General features: G+C 38.5%; 1 protein-coding gene across 1 annotated transcript in view; it reads right to left on the reverse strand.

The window, feature by feature from the left end:
- Nucleotides 1-23,505, reverse strand: part of Ctnna1 (catenin alpha 1) — a 126,519-nt gene that overhangs the window by 57,232 nt on the left and 45,782 nt on the right. The window contains exons 4-7 of the mRNA XM_052155317.1: nt 19,736-19,902; nt 19,150-19,269; nt 14,536-14,805; nt 11,809-12,012 (exon numbers count right to left, since the gene is read on the reverse strand). Coding sequence (XP_052011277.1) covers nt 11,809-12,012; nt 14,536-14,805; nt 19,150-19,269; nt 19,736-19,902 — 761 coding nt within the window. The remainder of the gene's footprint in view (nt 1-11,808; nt 12,013-14,535; nt 14,806-19,149; nt 19,270-19,735; nt 19,903-23,505) is intronic.

Consider the following 23,505-nt stretch of genomic DNA (forward strand, 5'->3'; position numbering starts at 1 on the left):
AGTAAGCCCTTTTCACAGCTCTCACGCTCTTATATTCGACCTCTAGGGGAATTGTATATACAATTTTCTTCTAAGAACTTAGCATTTAAAAATATGGTAATTGGCTCAACAGATAAAAAGCAGGGAGGTTGTATACAAGCCTAGAAACCTGAATTCAATCGCTAGAACCTACAAAAGAGAATCAATGCCACAAAGTTGACCTCTAACCTCAATATGCATTCAGATACACACATGTGCATGCACACACACCCATAAAGTCCTAATTTTTAATATAATATTCTAAAGGTAAATAATTTGCATTTTTAAAATACACCTGTTTCACAAAGGAGACAAAGTATAAATGAAAATTAGCCAGCCTGACTTCAATTTCTCAATTCATGAACTACTATATTTACTTCTGTATAAAACGGTGTATGCTATGCTCATGACACAGTATGGGGTGGAGGTCAGAGAACAACTTGTGGGAGTAGTCTGTTCCATTTTTTCACTATGAGGATTCTTATAGAAATTTTTAATCCCAACCCAGGGTTTCTACCCTGCCATGACCACTTAGTTTCCGGGACACTAACAACCTCTCTATTTACAATGAGCCTTAAACAGCCTAAGAGCTGGGCAGGAATCTATTTTCTATACTATTAGATCCTACTTTCCTATCAATAAGCTGGGGTTGTATGTTTCATCTGGGCTGCTCTTAACTCCAATGGGCCAGCCTTCAGAACCATGATTTATGGCTTACCTAATACACCTTCTTCTCCTCCTAGGTTTCCCCCACCCCCACCCCAAGCCCAGGAAACCTAACCCTACCTGTGTTTCTGTGGCTGTTCATATCTTTATTTATTAATCAGAAATAACTTGAGGGCAGGGTTGCTTGAGTGCACGTGCAGACTCTACATCTTGGAGACCCAATATAGTATTAGAATACAAGCAGCATCGGGCGAACCCACTACAGGTTCTGGAAAGCAAAATCTTTACCTGCTGAGCCATCTTGAACTATTTTTTGCCCTGATATGAACAGGTTTTGATTCAACAACTTCTAACTCAACATTTGTAAAAATTTAAGTAAAATAGCTACCAAAATCTATAGGCTATTTATTGTGCTCAAAACAAAGTTAAACCAATTTTGCATACAATAGAGACTTTAAACACTACCCATATAATATTGTCTGTAATAACAGCATGGGTAATGTTCAAAATGCAAAAAAACAAAAAACAAAAACAACAAAAACAAATCTATTTCATACAGGATAGATAAATTGCATAAATTCCTGTGGAAAATACCATTTAATCATCGCACAACACAGGATTCAACCAAACCCACTGAGCTCTGCATGCCTATGCCTCCCAAGTACTTTAAACTTTGATATATTTTTTCATAGGATATGAAACTTGGGTTTTCATATATATAAACAAATCATTTCTTCAGGTCTACCAACAACTAAATAAAAACACATTAAAGACCATAAGTAAGTTTAAAATGTCTCCTATCCAAAAAGATAACAACAAATATTCACCCTTCTGGGGGGGTTGTTTGTTTTGTTTTGTTTTTTGAGAAAGTCTCATCAGGTAGCTTTACTTGGCCTGAAACTCAATGTGTAATCAAACTGATATCAAACTCAGAGATCTGCCTTCCTTTGCCTTCCAAGTGACTAGATTAAAGGTGTGTGCCACCAAACCTCATCCAAATATCTACTCTTACATATTTTTTATTCTTATGTGTGTATGGAAGCAAGAGAAGGACACCAGATGTCTTCCTCCACCACTCTCCACCTTGTTTTTTGAGATAGGGTCCCTCATGGAATCTCAAGCTCACCATTTCAGCTAAACTGGCTGGCCATCAAGTGTTCAGAATCCATTTGTCTCCACAATCCAGTGCTGGGACTACAGGCAAAACATGGTCATGCTCAACTTTCACAATGATGCCCGAGACCTAGAATCAAGTCAGTCCTCTTTCTTGCACAGACAAGTGCTCTCAGCACAGAGCCATATCTCACAGCCATAACCAACTTTATTTTGTTGCATTTGCCTTGCTTGGGTTTAAAAAAGTAGAAACAAGCTGCAAGCCCAACTGCAGTGATCTTACAGGGCCTTAAGGAAAGTCAGACACTTTCTTCCTTCGCCCACACTACACACACACCCTAAACTGTTGATTCACCGGATTCTTGGCTGCCAAAAAAAGTAGACTAGTTTAGTGTTTGACATTTCCTTTTGGCAGTCATTAGTGCTTAATGTGTCACTGTCTAGAGGATAAATGAAATTGTTTCCTTCGTTTCTACTTCTGCAGCTCATTTTCTTGGACCTCAGAAAAATGTATTAAAGACTAAATCTACCCTACAAGAAAGCTATGATAATATGATAACAATGATGGTCAAAATACCTCTCTAAGACCCTCTCTTCACTAGTGTCTGTGTCAGTCCTAGCTTCTACAAAGTATCTTCTACAGAGAGGCAAATTAAAAAAGAGAAAAAGAAGCCCTCGGAGATTTACTATAAAGTCTCTTGATGTTTGTTGGTGAGCTTACTTAGTAGCATGAGAAGAAAAAAAAAAGAGTATTAGCCAGTTGCTTGTAAAAAAGTCTTAACTCCTACTAACCCATAGCTGCTGTTACTTGGTAACTAATCGCTCCAGTTATGCCAGAGTCTATCTATTATAGCTGTCACTGCCTCCCAACAGCCACCCTTTCTTCTGTGTGGATCTTAGTATAAACAGCTTTATACTTGCTCCAGTGCTGTAGAATGGCAATGTGCTTTACAGCCTGTTATACTAATGTTATCTGTTTAAAGGTAAGAGTTCTTCATTCTTACTGTTATAGCCCCCAAATGAGCACCAAAAAGCAAAAATTGGATAAAATGTAAGTGCAGTTGTAGACTAGATACGTAACTATCAAATAAGGCTCGTTTTAACTTTGGATGTTACCTTTTAATAACCAATCACCAAAGCAAAGACTTTGAAATCATGTTGGGAAAAAATAAAAAAAAAAAAACAGGTCTGGGATGTAGTTCAGTGGCGATGTGCTAGTCTACCATAAGTGCAGATTTTTGGTTCAGGCTCAACACCTTCATCAAATGAGCACAAGATGCTTACAGCACCTAAAACTGTAAGAACTTCTTAATCAAAAACTTACAAGACAAGCTGGCCCAAACAACAACAAAAATACTCCATCACTGTCATTTATTACATTTCACTCAAATTCTAAACCACAATGAAGATAATAACCACCAAATTATTATAGTCAAATAAACAGTCTTTTGCTACCATGCTAGATCTTTGAAAATATGACTAAGGCTAGATATGACGGTGAGAACATGGTAGCATATGTCCTGTAATCAACACTTGGGAGGTGGAGACAGAAGATCAGAAGTTCAAAGTTAGCCTTGAGAGGATGGAGGAAGGACTAGAAAGACTTGGTATCTTCTCATTCACCCTGCTGCTCACCAGTACCTCTCCCGGCCTGACTGTGCTGTTATATCCCTCCTTTAGTTCACAGTGTTAACTGAAACATCGTCCTATTATTTACATACAAATCCTAGGTAAATTACTTGAAACATCTCAGGTAACAAATCCACCAAGTGAGGAATAGGGAGCTAAGTGGGATAAAAATAAAAACTGCTGGTTGTTGCAGGAAGAAAATGATGGTAAGAACTGCATCTTTAACGTCTACTACAGTGACAGTCTGCTACAATAATGGTAAGTGACACCTTTTCTTCACTCTTCCCGAATATATCCTAGTTGGGGTTTCTAGTGCTGTGATAAAACATCATGACCAAATGTAACTGGGGAGGAAAGGGTTATTTCAGCTTACATGCCCGATTTTTTTTTTTTTAATCAGCAATATAGCATTTTTTTTTTCCTCTCCACCTTCCACACCCTGTATAACCTGGTCTAGCTTATATAAACCAGACTGGTCTTAATCTCAGTAAACCACACCAAACTCAAGATTAAATGTAACTCAAAACAGGAAAAAGTACTCCAGCCATGAATTCACAGTTACATTTAAAGAGTAATTAGCAGGAAGTCCTGGCATGTGATGACACACTGGAGTATATTTCACTGACTGACATAAACGGTAATAACAAAACCAGAAATTAGAATATGTGTATCTATGAAACCACAGCAGAAGCTAATGGTTCTAACATATCTGAAAATAAAACTTGTAAGACAACTTACTGGTCAGATGATACTTTAGCATAAAGCAAACATCAAAAGAACATTTTCCTTATAAGCTTCCAAATCACCCCATTATAAAAAGGCCTTACATCCATTTTTTGAGAATGACCAAAGAAAAATAATCAATCTTTGGTTCAATTTAGCAAATGCTGCACTTTTAAAGAAATCAGCTATCTAGTGATTGGCAAGTAGTGCTCACTAGCAACCATCAGAGGTGGCCACAGACATCCCAAAACCAATGCAAATGAGGATGTACAGTCAAAAACGAAAAATAGTATTCTCTGTAAACTTTTGATCTTCTGATTTTGCATCGTGATAAAAATGTGTCAACCAAGTCCATTTTCAAGAGAATAAACCTAAAGTCAGAGTTGTAAACATCCTGACAGACAAGACTCTATGTCAGTCCTGGGAAAGGAGAATTTTGAAACAGTACTCACAGGAGAACTGGAACTGCCTGTCATAAAGTGTCTCAACAGGCATCTCTAAATAAATATATTTTAGGAATAGGGAGAAGGACATGCCACCGTAAAGCAAAAGGAACAAATACACACTATTGCTGGCTTGAACCTGGGCAAAAACCATCCATCTCAGCCTCATCGTCCTTTAAGACCACTTTGAAAGTAGAGGCAGGAGGATCAGAAGTTCAAGGTTCAAGGTCATCACTTCCTACATCAAATTCTATTTAAGAAAAGAAAAAAATATAACCTTAATTCATATTTACTACCTTAAGACCCTTAAGCCTCTAAGATACCTCACTATTCAAAACCAATTTTTAGATGAAGAAACAAAAAAATAGTATAATTAAACTAATATAGTTGACTATATTATATAGTTATATATAACTAGTATTATACTGTAATACTGGTATAGTTATCATGTATATGTGCATATGTATATACAATGCATTTTTGTGTGTTGTGACTAAGATTCTCTGTTCTCAGGCTGGCTTGGAACTTACTAGGTTGCCCAAGTAGGTCTCAAATTGGTGACACTCTGTCTCCACTCTATGATGCTGGGATACCAAGTGTGAAACACAATAACCATCAAGGTTTTAGTTTTAGATATTTGTCATGTAAGGGCATTATGAATAAAATAAATAGGTAGCCTCCCAAAACCACAAATTTGTGATAGTCAAACAATCACGTCATTTTAAATAAATCATTGGCAATATATGACAGTTTCAGCCAAAGGCTAAGCTACCTTGAGCCAAAATGAACAAGAAAGAGCATGAGCCCAGACCCAAAGGATACATCTATAATACAACTCCAACACAAGGATCATTGCAGAACAGGGGTTGAAAGATTGTAAGAGCCAGAGAAATAGAAATTTGCTGTGAGACAGTGTCTCCTAGGACTGTCAGAAGTTACACCCATATAGTATCACCAACATGACCTCCTAAACATGAGCTGAACAAAGACAATTACAACAGACATGCTAAACCAGATAGGGTAAAGCGCAGAAGGCTTCAACCCACACAAAGAATGACAGAGAACTAAGGAGCTCTGAGAGCTGGGGAAAGGCCTACCTAGGAAGAAGGACACCAGGAGGTCACATATACCAAATGGTCAATCCTGAACACGCACAGGCATGAAGGGGAGAAAGCTAAAGTGATTCCAGAAAAAGTATTTGCAAGATTGAGAAGGGATTGATATCCAGACTGTTTCCCTTGGTACAATAAATACAAAGTAAATATTAACTGCATTATATTCATGCATGCCGCACCAAACTAGCAGCAAATTGAATAATGTTCTGCCTGATATATTAGCATAATGAAGACACCTCAATACATGTACAGTTCAATTAAAAAACATGGCCAGTTACTGTGCTATTCTTTTGAGATCTTACAACTAACCATGTTCAATGTTTTAGAACAAAAACAAGAGAGTTTGGAGTTCACCAGTTTAAAACACTTGTTTGTGTTGCAGAGGATTTGGAATTAATTCCCATCACTCACACTGTGGCTTATAACTCTAGTTCCACAAGATCTGAGGCCCTCTTGCTGACCTCCACAGGTACCAGGGACACAGGAAGTACAAAGAAATACATGCAGGTACAATGATCAGACATACAAAATAAGAATATATATATATTCTATAATATTAATATATATGAAAACACAAAAATAAAATGTATCCTTAGGTGAGCTGGAAAGACGCTCAGAGCCAAGAGCACTTGTTCTTACAGAGGTTCAATTCCTAGCCATCCTTAACTCCAGTGCAAGGGAGGCGTTGAGCCGTCACCTAACCTGAGAGTACAAGACACATACATGGTACAGACATACATGAAAACAAAACATCTGTAACACACACATACACACATCTCCTTAAGAAATGGCTGGGCACAGTGGTAGCTCACATCTATAATTCCAATACTGCTTCAGGAGGCTGAGGTGAAAGAGGGCCTAAGTTGGAGGCCAGCTTGGGCAACAGTTGGTGAAACTAAACACAAAGGAGAAGGAAGAAAAGGTAGGCAGACAGGCAAACACAAACATGCCCTTACTATCTTTAGCCTAACACAGCCCTGTAACCTAAAGCTATAGTTCTAAGCATAAGGAAATCAATACAAGGTACAATGGCTATTATGTATGATTACTGTATCATTTTGGACATTTGGTGTATCACCCGGACCCACCTTAGCTGGTTGGTTATTCAATTAGAATTATGCAACACAAATAATACGCAAGTCAGAAACATAAACCATGCATAGACTTTTAAACTTTCTATCTCTCAAGTTCAATAAAGAACAAGTAAAAATAAAACTTGTTTTTATTCTTCTCTCACACATTACATTTAACCTGAAGCTCTGTAAAAAGAAGTTAAAAGATTTTATTTATTTTGATGCTTATCAATGAATCACTTTACATTCTTTTTTGTAAACTAAGTATTTGAAATCTAGTGTTCAATTTATATATATATATACATTATAGCTACCTAAAATATCACCTGTCATATTTCAAGTGCTCTATGGCTATATGATGAATGGCTAACAGAAGAATGGCTAGAGCGAAGTAAGCCGACAACATAAAGCTTTGTTCTCACCAATTTTACAAGCCCTCACTCTAGTCATATGACCAGTAATAAGACTGCTCAAGACAAAACCAAATGGGTGTCATTTCAAGAACTAAGTATCTTTTATATCCCAAGCATTCACTGTGTTTTTTTTTTTTTTTTTTTTTTGAGACACGGTTTCTCTGTATAGCCCTGGCTGTCCTGGAACTCACTCTGTAGACCAGGCTGGCCTCGAATTCAGATATCCGCCTGCCTCTGCCTCCCAGAGTGCTGGGATTACAGGCGTGCGCCACCACCGCCCGGGGCATTCACTGTGTTAAGCTAACCTCACAACAAAAACTGTAAATCCTACTTAAACAAGTATTTTGTGCTTATATACAGAACCAAGAATTAAGGTATAAATTTTTTTTTTGCTGCTTTGAGACAGGGTTTTACAATATAGCCTAGATCGGTCTCAAACTCAGTCTTCCTATGGCCGCCTGAGTGCTAAGATTGATTACAAGCATGCACAGCCACACCAGGCTTAATTACTTTCAGTCCACTTACTCAGAAACCTCAAAGATTATGACACTCATCCAAAGCTGTTTTTCTTTCTCTAGAACTTCCATACCCAGTGCCATTTTAGACTGAAAGATGAGAAGCAAAATAAAATGAACCACAATCATCAGATTTCATTTCAATGTAACTGAGAAGACATTTGTAAAGGCACAAGGATACATTCTAGACCCTTCTCTTGTCATGTGGCATTTCATTGTAAAGTAGCGTCAGCTGTATTACTTTTACATCAATATCACTGATAGCCTGTAGAGTGAGTGAACTAAAGACCACCTAACCTCCCATTCCTTCAAACTAGGAAGGAAACAGGAGCATTAAGGCTGCTGGCCTCCTTGTCCTTAGAGCCATTAATTAGGAAATTTGGTTTTCACCTAAGTAATTAAATTTGACCTCATTCTGCTGCAAGATGTCACTTTTAGTAATTAACTACACTTCAGAATACTGACATTCAGGAAGTAGACACACAGAGAGAGACACACACATTAGTTGCAAAATCTGTAAGGGGCGAGACTGAGGGTTTTTCCCCCTTACTAACTGTTCTTAGTACCATGAATATCCAAAATTGTTCATTTTAATCATGCTCCCAAGTCATCAGGAATTCATTAAGCATACTTTTTACAGAGTACTTCTAGCATTATACAGGCCATAAAAGTTTAATAGTTTAGTCTTCCAAAGTTGTTGTTCTTGTTGTTGTGTTTGGTTGGTTTGGTTTGGTTTGAGTGTTTTGTTTTGAGACAGGATCTCTGTCTAACAGCCCTCACTGTCCTGGAACTAGCTTTGCAGACCAGGCTGGTCTCAGCAACCCACCTGCCTCTGCCTGCTCTGCCTGCTGAGTGCTGGGATAACGGGCATGAGCCTCCACACTAGACTCCACTGGCTAGTCTCTAGCCTAGCTTGCCTTCAAAAGTTTAAAACCTACACAAATGAAAGAAACACATGTAACAATTCAAGGAAGCATACAATTGGGTGCAAAACTGCAAGCACTGAGGAGATAATAACTAGTGGTACAATGTTAAATGGCCTTCAGCAAGAGACCCAGGGAAAGCTAGAAACTTTAGACACAAAATGAGCAATGTACTACTAAAGACACAGGCTTCGTTTAGTCTGACCTAGCAAGCTAAAGAAAGAAATGGAGAGAGTGATGGACAATTCCTGTGTTCTCTGCAAGAGCAGAAAGTGCTCTGAACTGTACAATGCTTGAGAGGCACACCTCTCAACTTCATGTAATTCCTATTAAGTTTTCTTATGACAGTGATGAGGTTAATTCATTCTTTTACTATTTTATGTGTATGTGTGTATAAGTGTTATGATGAATTCTTCCATGCATACATGTCTGTGCACCATCTATGCCACATGTCCCAGAGGCAGAAGATCTTCTGGAACTTTAGTTATAGACGATTATTAACTACCACGTGTGTGCTGAGAATAAAACCTGGGTCCTCAGCAACAGCAGCCCATGCCATTTTAACCTTGGAGTTATTTCTCCAGACTCTTATTCCTATACAATTTTTAATGTGACTCTAATGATATTCGCATCAATTGTAGACAATTTTTCTGTTCCAAAAAGGAGTCTCATATCTCCTCTCACATGATAGCCAAAAAATTGCTTTGCATGTAACATATGTTAATACAAAACTGGTCAGTTAAATAAATTATTATTGAGGTTTGAAATGTTTCCAGATGTTTCATAAGTAAAAGCCTTGACTGGTTGCTTATGATTCTTTGGACTTTTTTAAAATTCTTCCTATGTGTTCAACTGCCTTCGCTTGTTAGCTTGACTACATTAATTCCTGATTTTTAAAGATTTTTACTTATTTGTTTGTTTGAAGGTCTCACTATGTAGCCCTGGCTCCTCTTGTCTCCACCTCCCAAGTGCCAGGATTAAAGGCATGTGCCACCACCTCAACTCCACCATTTGAGATTAAGATAGATAGAGGGACGGACGGACAGACAGACGGGGTGATCTTAAAATATCTGTATGTGGATTTGTACAATGCCCTCAAAGATAAGAATAGGGCATCAGATTGGAGTTACATGTGGTTGTGAGCAACCCAACATAGGTATTGGAAACTGAACTTGGATCTTTTGGAAGTGTAAAAAACTCTCTTAAACACTGGACTTTCTCTTCAACCCTAACTGCATTAATTTTGAGACAGGGTCTCACTATGTATCCCTGGCTAGCGTGGAACTTAAGCAGGTTCAACTGACTGTAGAGCATGTGGACCATCACTCCCAGATTTCTATGAATTCTGGACAAGATTGACCCTTTTCTTGTTATGTGAACTGATGAAAAGAAATAAATAAAAAGAAAAGTTTTACCTTCAAAAGAAACATACCCAAGGATCATTTCCCAATTTGAATCTAAAGAAAAGTTCTTTCATGAACCCTACTACAATACTTAAATTTCATCCTAAACATCAAGTATTATCCTAGTATTCACATAAAAGTAGATACATTATAGACTTAGCATATACTTTCAGTATAAATGTTTATACACATTTTCCTATATTTATAACATGAAAATAAAGTAATACTACTTATATATTAACCAAGGAAGAAATCAGATTATTCATGACCGGGTGTTTAGGTAGAGAGTCTGAGCAAACCCATAATTCAAGAGTTATTTTATAGACTATTTAGAAAGCTCTATGATTGTCATAATTGTGCAATTATGGAATATATTCAAAGTGGCTTCCTAATGACAACCATACTACACACTTTCACATGACTTTCAGCACTGCACACAACAGATGATCTATATACACTCTGGTTCATGATTCCTACATTACCAAATACTCCTTAACCTATGCACTTTCATAGTTTTTAAGGATAGATAAGTATTTTTAATGCATTCCATATGGTGACTTATAAACCTTCTACTTAACGTCTAACCTCATTTTTCTTAGGCAGACCACCCACAATCAAAACATGGCAATGACTTAAAACAGCATACTTCATTAACTTCACAATACAGATGAATAAAGTAAAACAGAAAGGCATTCCTCTTCCACCCCAGAAACACCACATGGCTCACCACTACCCATTCCTTTATAAACGCATTTAAGTGAACAAAACAAGATGTGTAGCAAAGAATATGAGGGAAAAAAAAACAACAAAAAAAATCAGTATTTTTATTTGGAAAAGTATTAATTAAATAAGCAAAACAAAACAAAAAACCCATTAGGAAAAACTAATTTGTTTCATTGTTTCAGCCTTTAAAATAGTTTCGTTTTTAAAAATATTAAAATGTATTAATAGTAATGGAACAGCTCTCTATTGTACAGAGTAACAAAATTTTCACTATACAAAGTGTTCAAGATGAGGTCATTCATATTCAGTAAAACCACAGCCAAGACTCAGATCTACTGTTATTTACACAAAGCAAAGTAGTGTCAGCATGGGGGCAGCCAGCCCAGTGTTAGGAACAGAATCCTTTAAGATACTTCAATTTATTCCTGCCTTAGAACAGCAAAACACTTGGTGCCCAGTCTAAATTACAGTAAACTTGAGCTAGAACTAAATCACTGAATGTCAGAGTATAAAGAACAAGGCACATAAAGAGAAAATCCAAGACATGGTGTCTTCTAGGGTTAAAAAGAGCCAAACAGGGAATTTTATAATACTGCTTTCTTTATGTTTTCTTATGTACATGTGCACATATGTGTATGTGTGTGTGTAAGCCTCTAGTGTCTTCCTCAGTTGTTCTCCATATTATCTTTTTAGATAGGTCTCTTACTGAGCCAGGATCTCAAAGATTTAGCTAGACTCGCTGTCCAAGATCCAGGTACCTATTCACCTGCCTCCACCAGTTCTGGGATTATAGGCAAGCACTATATTGCTGACCTTTATTAAAAACAAATTTAAAGACCTGAATTCAAGTCATCATGCTTGTATGGCAAAACTTTACTAACTAAGACATCACCCCAACACCCCATGCAGATAAAACACCCACAGAATGTATGTATGTATGTATGTATGAATGAATGAATGAATGAATGAATGAATGAATGAATGAATGAATGAATGAATGAAAAAAATTTCCTCAGACATGTTCGTTCCCAGAGGAGGTTCTAGCACTTACATTGCCCATGTATTCTGAGAGCAGGTCCTGAAGAGCTTGGCGGACAGCATTACACTCAGCCACGATGCGCTCACGCCGGTCATCACGTGTGCAGGATGAATCAGCCATCAGGGCAGCTCCACTAATAATGCTTTCCAGGCGCTCCTCCAGCGAAGGCCTAAAGCGTTCCTCGCTGAAGCTCAAGGGGTCCACAATGATTTGTTTCTAGAGAAAAAGTGTTACTGAAGTTAATACTCATTTCTGTTCCCTCAGTTATTCAAAAGCAAGGAAAGTATTGATGAGGAATATCAAGATGTAATCCTAACAGCAAAGGCAATCTCTTGTAAGCTGTCATCTCAGGTCAGTGATTACTTCGCAAAGCGGGCACTATTAACCAAGCAGAGCCTGAATAAAGTATGATATCACAAATGCGAACAGTGCTACCATGTTCACACTACTTTTCCTATACATCTAAAGGTCAGCCTGCAGAATACTGGTTATTAAAATTATCACGATTGTGTAAGAAAAATAAGAGCTCTATGTGCAGTATATAGCTACTACAAGACAGAACTGTCTGACCATTAACAATTTAAACAACTAAAGTACTAACTTTTCCTCTTAAAGAAATATATTTATAATGAACTTATAATCAGCTAGATGCATGCTCATTAAATACAACTGACTTTCATACCAATAAATGTCTTTGCAAAAATTTGGGCATTAACTTTTAATTTTCTTCCTTAATACTTTCAACTTAAATGCCAATTTTTTTCTGCCAAAAGCTTGGTATTTTTCAGTGAGTAAACACTTTTCCCTTTCTTTCCAAGGAAACTTCAATTTTGAAAGTGATCATGTAACACCTTCATTTACTCATTAGACTACATTTTAGCTGACCACTTTTCTTGCTAGATTTGGTTATTAAAGGGTTTCTCTGATCAAAGCTGAATGCAAGGCTGGAGACAAAGCTGATTAGACGAGCACTGTCCTGACAGGTGCAGGACCTGTGCTCAGTCAGGAGGGGCGACAAAGAACACCTTCTGGACAATGGCAGAGAACAAATGGTCATAGGTTTTACCACTAGCACAGAACTATTAGAGATCAGTCAGTGCAGACTCCTCATCTTACAAATGACAAAACTGTGACCCTAGTTTACAGTTCAATTCAGTGCAAACACACTCCTTACTATCTTGAAAAAGCAAATACCTAATGTTGCCAAATTTGAATCAGAAGAAAACAATGGTACCAACATGTTACAAGACATATCCTAACAACCATAAAGACCATTTTATGTGTAATTCTATGTATGGGATAAGAACTAGAGGCCAAATTCTGTGGTAATTTGCATAGCATTGATGAGTCCTTGAATTTAATTTTCTGCAAAACAAAAAGTAAAACTCCTGGGTAAACACTAAATTTCAATACCAAGATCTCTAAGCAAAACACTACCTTCTCTTCCCATGCTTTATGAAAAGGCCTGAATCAGCAAGAACCAACTACCCAAGCTCAAGATACAAGCACCAAAAACAAAAACAAAAACCCTGGCTGGAAACAAACTACATTCCAACACATTAATTCCATACTTTACAGCATTTCAACTATGAAAGATGACAGCTATGCATAACTTCTCTCTAACACACCTAAAAAAAAGAATCACCGGGCATGGTGGCACATGCCTTTCTTTAATCCCAACACTGGAGAGGCAAACACAGGTAGATCAAAGCCAGCCAAGGCTACATAGAGAAAATCTCTCTCTCTCTCTCTCTCTCTCTCTCTCTCTCTCTCTCCCCCCTCCCCCTCCCCCTCTCTCACACACACAACCAAAGAGAGTCAGTGATGACACATGGAGAGATGGAGAGGCTAAGGCAAGGTTGGAGGCTAGCCTAGGCTACATAGCCAGACCCAGCTTCAAATACAAACCAACTTAAACTGCTGCCATCTACTGGAAGCCACGACTCACTTTGGGTTAAAATTTAAAACAAAGTCCAACACAGTAATGTGAAGACAGAGGATAATAGATACACATCATATACACAGGAGAGATCTACACACCATCTATAAAAGTATTATGATAAAAAATTAAAATTAATTTCAAATCTGTTTCAACATGTTTAAACTTCTCTGTTCATGGCTCAAAGGAAATCACAAAAAACAGAAATCTGTCTAGGCAATCAGGTAAGATTAAGATGACAGCAGTCAAGTTCTCGTCATCGCTCACTAGACCCTGAGTTAGCTCCCCGGGAGAGACAGAGCCCTCACATACTTCTGTACTATCACAGGTCCACATTTGCCAGACAGTACAATTCCTACTTGGAATAAACCAGACTCAGTCTCAATAAGAACCATATTAAAAAGAAAAAGAACCACACAAGGAAACACAAATTGCATAAAAAAATCCTGAAGTTTAACCACACAAGGGGGGGAGGGGGAGGGAAGGAGAGAGAGGGGGGGGGGAGGGGGAGGGGAGGGGGGGAGAGAGAGAGGGGGGGAGGGAGGGAGGGAGGGAGGGAGGGAGGGAAAGAGAGAGAGAGAGAGAGAGAGAGAGAGAGAGAGAGAGAGAGAGAGAGAGAGATGCTGTAAGCCAAGATACAATAAAGTAACCTTATGAGTCATAAGAATTCTTTCCACTTAGATAACAAATTTAATTGGAAAATGGGCTTTCATCACAAGCCTTGATCACATTTCCCCAGGAACCAGTTATCTTTTGGCAGTTGGTGAAGAGCCCAAACTTTCCTCCCAAATATAACTTACATCGAAGTTGTTGAGAGCATACGCCAGCTCTCCGCCGCCACCGCCCTGGTGCTGGGCAGCATCATCTGATGCAGTAGCCTGGGCTGCATTAGAAATTCCTGTGACAGCCTGCTGCAGCTGCTTGTATATCAGGTCTCGGTTGGCCTTATAGGCTGCGACGTCGGGGTGCTGTAGGCATGCCTGGGATGCAGTATAAAGGATGGGAACATTCTTCTGCAGGATTCCTCTAGCTGCAGCCATTTGATCACGATGGCCCACATCTTTCAGTTCCTAAAAATAAAATAAATAATTCATATAAAAATTATCAAGACACATCTGACCTGTAGCCTGAAAGGTGATCACAAAGGAGGTTACACGGCTAAGTAAGGACAGAGCTATGCAGTCAAAAAACTTGAATTTCCTAGCCTACTTTTTCCTGGCCATTTACTCTATCCTAACTGTAGACTTTGTGTTCAGTTTCTCCTTTTGCAAAACAGAAACAATATTATAGCTCTTTTAACATTTTGAGGAATAAAATGGAATAACACATACATAGCACCTAGCAGTAAATATCAATAATTTATTGTAAAATAAATGTAATATAAAACTGCTTAGCACCTTCATCAAGTCCATAGAACTAGGAATATATATGTGTACCTACTCCAATCAAATAGAAAGTTCATATAGACATATTTAAATGGGAAAACATGAGAATTTAAGTTACCTTAGTTTATTACAAGAATTTTATGAAATTAGGAACACAATACCATATGTGTATGAACTTTGCAAACCAACTGGGTAAGTATATGATCAGTTATTCTCACAAGTATATACCACTTCCTTCCCATTTTCATAGCCCAAAGACCATTCTAGATTATAAAACTATGCTCTTCTCACAAAGTCAGATCAATCACTTTACTGGCCATTAAGTCACAACACGAGAAGGAATGTGTACTCCTTGATTGCAATTCACAATTCTGAAATGAAGTCTCAAGCAAAAATATCCTTTATCATTTCTTCTACCCCATAATTACAAGAATATGAGGCTGCTGACATTATTCTAACTAGTGACATCTAGAACACAGAGGTCTGGATGTGCTCAGTATTAAGTACACAGAAGACAAAAGGAAACACTGCTGGCATCTAGTCATTACTGAAACTTAAAGACACAGGAGTCTTTGATACATGTGGACCACTACTAGAGAGGAAGAACTACCCTAAAGTCAATGTCTGCTCCAACAGTACTTAACATGTGAATATAACATTCTAGTATTAATATCATTAACTGAATATAAGAATACAGATTTAAATATTTATAAGATTAGTATTGCATGTATAAACTATAAGAACATGTAGATATTGTAGAAAAGGCAATTATTCAAAAAGTCCAAGTTAACTATTTAACGACTCATTTTTATAGATGACATATATGTGCTCGCACGCGCACGCGCACACACACATATAATTTTTATCTTATGTACATTAGTGTGAAGCTATCAGATCCCCTGGAACTAGAGTTTCAATTTTCAGTTGCCATCTGAATGCTGGGAATTGACCCCAGGTCATGTGGAAGAACATCCAGTATTCTTAACCACTGGGCCGTCTCTCCAGCCACCTGATGACTGTTTTTTTAAGCAATGTATTTATTTTTATGTGAGTATACTGTCGCTGTCTTCAGACACACCAGATCCTATTACAGATGGTTATGAGCCACCATGTGGTTGCTGGGAATTGAACTCAGGTCCTCTGGAAGAGCAGTCAGTGCTCTTAACCGCTGAACCATCGCTCCAGCCCCCCTAGATGACTTCTTAATAAAACATTAGAGACACCAACCCATTTCTTTCTTCCAAAACTTCATCTCGGTATATTATTGGGGAGTTTACATCTTTATTCAAACCTTGTACAGTGACAACTACTTTTCCACCTAGAATTCTTTTCTCATTTAGAACCTGAATTTTTGAGTAATAGCTCACAACACACCAAATACCCTGTAGCAGACTATGTTAGGCTAAATATTCAGAAACAGGGCCCTGTAGATTTAGAATGTGAGCCATTTCAGTACTCAAGTTTCAACAAGGGGCTGTGGGTAACATTAAGCTTAAACATGTGGCACACATATTCTGCGGGCATTTTCTAATTATTTCACTCTTACCACAATGTCAAGGTCCCTTAAGCTTCCTAAGGTTGTATCTGCCTTTAGTATTTATACTATGTTTTGTTTTAGAAAATGAGCTACAATAAAGCCTTAGTGTTGCTAAGCACTTGAAAGATACATCAGCACAGACTGTATCAAAGGCTGTAGCAGGTATTTATGATCACCTAAAGTTAACAGGTACCCAGTGAGTAGCCAAAATCATATTTTCCTAAGCCACTGGGTAGTCTATAGTCTAGTACATAAACTTCTACTGTTTTAAAAACTACACTAGGCTAAATATTCAAATCTTGTGGCTTTACAGAGTTGGTTATCATTTCAAGAATCAAGTAAAACAGGCAGGCTAATCATGAGATTCAAATAACTGGACAATATTTTCTATGTGAGCATTTTCTGAACAAACCCTCATTTGCTAAGCATCTCTGATCAGAATATAAGTCTCATTTATCCTAGGTGCTGAGGGTTCTGCCTTTCCTCTTTAGAGCCATGTTTGCGTTGCACACATAGGCAAGTGGACACTACTATGGATACCGGTAGTGTAATATGAAGAAATCAATGAAAAAGTACTCCTTTTGACTATATAGTGCTGAATAATAATCTAAATTTTGGTAAAAAGTGAACTATAAAGCAACATAACCAATTGCTTAAAAGATAATTCTGTGTTTTAGAATGACTTTACCAATCTGATTACAGTTCAAGCTAAGGACAAACAGAACACACACACAAAGTAATTTCCATAAATCTATCCATCTCATGCATTGTGACCAAGAATAAAAAGCTAACCTCTAAGTAATCCAACTCTACTAAGAAAACTGGAAATCCAAATGAAAGTTTCTTCTCATTTCCCTCTTAACATTATGAAAAGTTCAACCCCCATGATGACAGTGGCTTTGTGCGGCAGGAAGAGACCTGGGTGGTCCTAGGGAAGGATGCTCTCTGCCTGTTTACAGTGAGGAAAGGCCTTCCCACGTGCTACATGAATGGCACACTGCTCTTGGACATCCCAAACCTCCAGAATATTTTCTATGTGAGCTACATAAAAATCTAAAGATAAAAGAATTAAACAATTATGTAAACTACACTTAGGAATGTAGCTGAGTGTATAATACTTGCCAAGATCCTACATTCAATCTTAGCATGGGAAATGACAGGGAGTATTAAGCATGACATGTAACAACCCAAGAAAATGGGAACATGTATCAAAATCTCAAAAGAAAAAACCTGAGTAATTCAAAGGATGAGTGTTACAAAGGCAGATGGAAAGTGAAGGGAAACATGGGCTACTGAACACTTGTTCTGAGGAGAGGAGCATGGTAGACAGTGTGCTTTCAGCCACTTAAGACGCACAGCAGGAAAGGGGGGTCTATACACACAGCTTCATTCTTTTCCCTTCAGATTCTCTGGTCATGTTTCCACTGGCCAAACCTCAACAAGAACCTAAGGAAAAAGGAGCTCACAGGTACAATCCAGATAGGTTATGTTTCAGAGGCAGGAATAGGGCACACAAGGGCAGAAAACAGGCAGAGAGAGAGTAAGATTTTGTGGTGCCTTATTTCAAAAACATTCAACATGTACTGATATTTCTCTTTAATACACTGAGGACCACATATAACAACCTTCCTACTGCTGTGACCTTTAATACAGTTCCTCATGTTGTGGTGACCCCCAACCACAAAATTATTTTTGTTGCTACTACTAGGAATAATAAGTATCTTAGGAGTCAAGTTTGCCAAAAGGATGGTGATGTATAGGTTGAGAACTGCTGATGTATAAGGAATTCCTAGTAGACTCAGGGGCACAGAGACTTAAAATTCAGACAGAATTACTTTCTAGTAAGTTTCTCTAATTATTCTCTAATAAATTCTCTAATGTTTCTCTAATAAATTCTGGACTGCTACTATGTTTTACCTCAAGAATACCATCTAGCTACCCATCCTGGAATATGCCTTGAACTTTAGCACTCAGATGCTGGGAAGAAAACAGGAGGAAGGAAGATCACCAGTTTAAGGTCAGCTTTGAATAGAAACACAATATGGAAATATGAGTGAAAATTATAGCTTTGTTATTGGTACAATACTGAAAAGCTCTTTCTCTGTCTCCCTCCCTCTTCCCACACCTCTTTTTTTTGGGGGGAGGGGGGGTTTACAGTATCAAGACAGAGTTTCTCTGTGTAGCCCTGTCTGTCCTGGAACTCATTCTATAAACCAGCTTAGCCTCGAACTTAAGAGATCCACCTGCCTCTGCCGGGCTAAAAGGATGTCTTTTAACTTAAGCACTTATTAGAACCACATGAATGGGGGAAACCAATGATACCATTAGAAAACTTAGGCAAATCAGGTTATCCCTACTGGGTATTAAAATACGCTCCAACCTGGTCCACATAGGGAGCTTCAGGTCAGCTAGGGCTTCACAGAGAGAACCTGTCTCAACCTCAAAGAAATAATCAGGTGAGTAACATAACCTGCTACACATCATGTCTGTACCTGCTGTCGTTTTGCTGCCATGATGTTCAGCTTGTCTACTTCTGGTCTCAGAGCCTTGTACTGTAGCCCTAAGTCTTGTTCATTGCCAGCATTCCTCAGTTTCAGTATACCATCTTCCACCTAAAAACAAAAGCAGTAACTCTAAAACACACAGTCTATAGGTAAAAATGAATAAAGTCTAAGATGCCACCTTCTTTAACAGCTATCGTGAAAGCAACCCAAACAAGTACGCATAGCTGATATGACCCTGGCACTATCTGAGTGGTCTGGAGGAGGTGGTAGCACCTAACTATTTTATATTTTTGCTTTCTAATTCTGGAACACTATTAGTACAAAGAAACATATAATGAGTACTATTAAAGAAAAAAGGCAGTCAAAAATACCTCTGTTACAATTTCTTCAGCAAAACTGAGACAACAGTGGCTTAGAGAAGAGCCTGTATCATAAATACTTGAACCAGAGAAGAAATTGAACAAAGCAATCACTGATTCAAAACCAAAATAATTCTTAATACTAAACAAAGTATGGCCAACATTAGCTTCACTAGGACACAAAGAACAAATTATAGATCTAGACCCAAACTTACAACTTTCAGCTGAACGAGCAGCTTGTAGACGTCTGCCATGTCAGCCAGAATCAGCAGCCGGGTAACGGCGGAGAGCAACGCTCGAGCTGCCCGGACCATGTTGCCTCGCTTCACAGAAGAGCACGGGTCATCCGCAAACTCCCCAGCAGCGCTCTTCATCAGATCTCCTATTGACAGAACAAAAACACAAAACCAGCACAAATTAACCCAAATCATTCATTCATTAAAAACTAGCAATTTTATATAAAGGCAGTCCACACCCCATTATTTCATATATACATGTATTTTAAGAGTCTTTGTTTCTGTTTTTCTCCCTTCCATTTGTACTATCACTTAAGCATCTTCATATAACAGAGATCAAACACAGCAAGTAACTGGGCACTATATAACAAAAGGGCTTAAAAATACCTCTTCCCTTAACTCTGTGACTAAAAGGAGTCAGATAAACATTTACATCAACTGTAATATAGTCTAGCTAGCTTTCAGCCATAACAACTTCTTAATCTCCTAACAGGTGCTTATGAGTAAAATAAAATAAAAATTAAACATATGCGCAAATCACACTGTAGTGTCGAGGCCTGAGCTATAATCCCAGCATCCCAGAAGCTCACAAAGAAGACTTTCTGGTTCAAGGCTGGTAGACTACAAAGTCAGATCCAATTTCCTATCACAAAAATCCAATAAACAAAATGAACAATTAAAACAATTTCTGAATTCACACACACACACACAAAAAAAGATATACAAACAGGTCCTAAAAGAACTCAGTTCAGATGCCTGCTTAAAGGCTCTCCCTGTGACGGGAAGATGGACAAGACAGGGAGACTTCCTCATCCACCTTCAGCCTCACTCACTGAGGCAAGGCCTCTCGGTGAATCCACTCTGAATATTTTTCTTCTATCCTTGCCTTCCCAGTGCTGGAATTACAGGGGTATGCTACAACCATCCAAAATTTATGCAGGTTTTAAATATATAAATTCCAAGACCCACATTTACAATACAAGCACTTTAAACCTTCTCCCAGCCCAGTAAAATTTAAATAAACTTTTGGTCTATAAAATTAAAAGAAAATCAGCAGCAGCAGCAGCAGCAGCAGCAGCAATCAGCAATCAATAAAAATTGAACCAGATCAGCAAGATGATTCAGCAGATACAAGTCCTTGCCAACAAGCCTGGCCATCTGAATTTGATGCCTGAAAGCCACACAATGAAAGGAGAGAACCAACTCTCACAAGTTGAACTATGAACTCCACATGTATGCACATCTCTTTTCACATACCTCCCCCTACAACATATAAAATAAATACAAATAATTAAAAAAAAAAAAAGACTGTTCCAGGCTATCCCAGGCTATCCAGTTAGACACTGTCAAAGGAAGGGACGGAGGGAGGGAGGGGGGAGGGAGAGAGGGGGGAAGGGATGGATCAGTTGGTTGATTGGTTGGTTGATTGACTGACTGACTGACTGACTGACTGACTGACTGACTGATTGATTCTTAAGTAAGACAAAATGGCTCATGCCTATCATCCCACAATTTGGGGAGGCAACAGAATTACAAAGTCAGATTTGAATACATAGAAAAAGTTCCAACTCGGCCTGGCTACGTGAGACCTGTGTCTAAAAAGAAAGTAAACAAGCCAATTAAGTGATGGTGCACATCTTTACTCTGAGCACTAGAAAAACAGACAAGCAGATTTCTCTAAGTTCAAGGCCAGGCTGATCTACAGAGTGAGTTCCAAGGTATCAAGGGTTATGTATTGAAACTGTCTCTAAATAAATAAGTAAATATATAAACAAACAAGCAGTAATTGTCAGTAAGTCTTTAAAGTACATTTCTAAGAGATCAAAGCATTCTTCCTATATAAAGAGGAGCAAGGGACCTGAAGCACACAAAAATGGTACCCCAGCTCACATGGTTACCACTAAGAAGAACTGAAAATCGAACCCTGTTTCCCAGTACCTCCTAGACAATTCTAACACATGTCATACTGAGATACAAAGGAGATTAAACTCAAGAGAACCGTGTACCTGGGGACAGAGAGGAGTAAAAGTGCTTGTAAGGTAAGGACTACTTCCTTCCAGCATCAGAATCCTAAGGGCTGGAGAGGTGGCTCAGCTTACAACCCTCTGTAGCTCTAGGTCCAGGGGATCTGACACCCTCTTCTAGCTTTTGAGGGCACCAGGCACACATGTGACACACAAACATACATGCAGGCAAAACACCCATACACACAGAATTAAAGGGGGGCAGGTGTTTGCCAGGAGTGGTGACACTCGCATTTAATCCCAGCACTCAGGTGGAGGTAGGTAGGGCTCTGAATTTGAGGTCAGGTTGGTCTACTGAGCAAGAACCAGGACAGCCAGGGATATACAGAGAAACCCTGTCTTTAAAAAACAAAAAACATAAAAAGTAAAAAGTTTTAAAAAAAAAAGAAAGAGAACCTTCTACTATTCCACCGTCTGCCATGACTTCAGATCTGTCAGCCCTGATGTTTCTTCTTGTTCAGAGACAGTTAACAGTTAAGCACTTATATTAATTCAAAACAAAGACAAAAGAGGGGAATTGTCGGGCGGTGGTGGCGCACGCCTGTAATCCCAGCACTCTGGGAGGCAGAGGCAGGCGGATTTCTGAGTTCGAGGCCAGCCTGGTCTACAGAGTGAGTTCCAGGACAGCCAGGGCTATACAGAGAAACCCTGTCTCGAAAAAACCAAATCCAAAAAAAAAAAGGGGGGGGGGGGGATAAGTTCCTAGTTCTTTATTAGAACAAGATTAAGATCAAAACCTTTCTTAAGAATCAAGTACCTTAACTATATCCCCTCAAAGCAATCAAACCTTATAAAGTTATAGGAAAAGAAATGTGAGGAAAAAATGGGAGAGGGGTGATGATTATAAAGGAGTTTTTCTTTTCTTTTCTTTTTTTTGAGCCAAAAAACATTTTTTAATAGGTTTTATTTTTGTTTTTTTTTGTTTTGGTTTTTCAAGACAGGATTTCTCTGTGTAGCCCTGGCTGTCCTGGAACTCACTCTGTAGACCAGGCTGGACTGGAACTCAGAAATCCGCCTGCCTCTGCCTCCCAGAGTGCTGGGATTACAAGCGTGTGCCACCACCGCCCAGCTAGGTTTTTCTTTTTTAACCTGAGCCCTGAACCTAAAAAAAACATGGAACTTAAAGCAGGTCCAATTCCCAAAACCCATGTCAGATCATAACTATCTATAACTCCTTCAAGAACATCAAGTGGTGCAGAAATATACATGCATACAAAAACATTTACACATGTAAAATTTCAAAAACTAAAAGAAAGCATATAACATATATCCCAGAATGGCTCCATCTCTTATATACTTGCAAATGGTCCTGAACTTTCAATCCCCCATTTCTTCCTCCTCCATAGTACTGGGATTACAGGCATGAGATGAGTTTGTTTGCTTAGTTCCAAGGCTGACTATATAGTTGAGAATGATCTTGAATTTATGACAGAGCTGCCTGCTCCCCAACATGCCTGTAATCCCAAGGCAGGACCAAGGCAAGAAAATCAGGAGTTCAACACCATTCTAGGATAGATAGCAAGTGCCAGGCCAGCCCAGGATATATGAGGTGCTGTTTTAAATGGCAAACAAAATGAAAATGCAATAGTTATGCTAGAAAGTTTCTTAAGGTTAAAGTAGATGTTGGCTTCTAGCAGAAATGCTGCACCAGTCACCTCCTCCACTCAACCTATTCAGCACATCACTTCCAGAAAAGCTGGTCCTTCTGCGAACCATGACTGACTG

Source organism: Apodemus sylvaticus, chromosome 13 (genome assembly GCF_947179515.1).
Source record: "Apodemus sylvaticus chromosome 13, mApoSyl1.1, whole genome shotgun sequence".
Lineage (NCBI taxonomy): Eukaryota > Metazoa > Chordata > Mammalia > Rodentia > Muridae > Apodemus > Apodemus sylvaticus.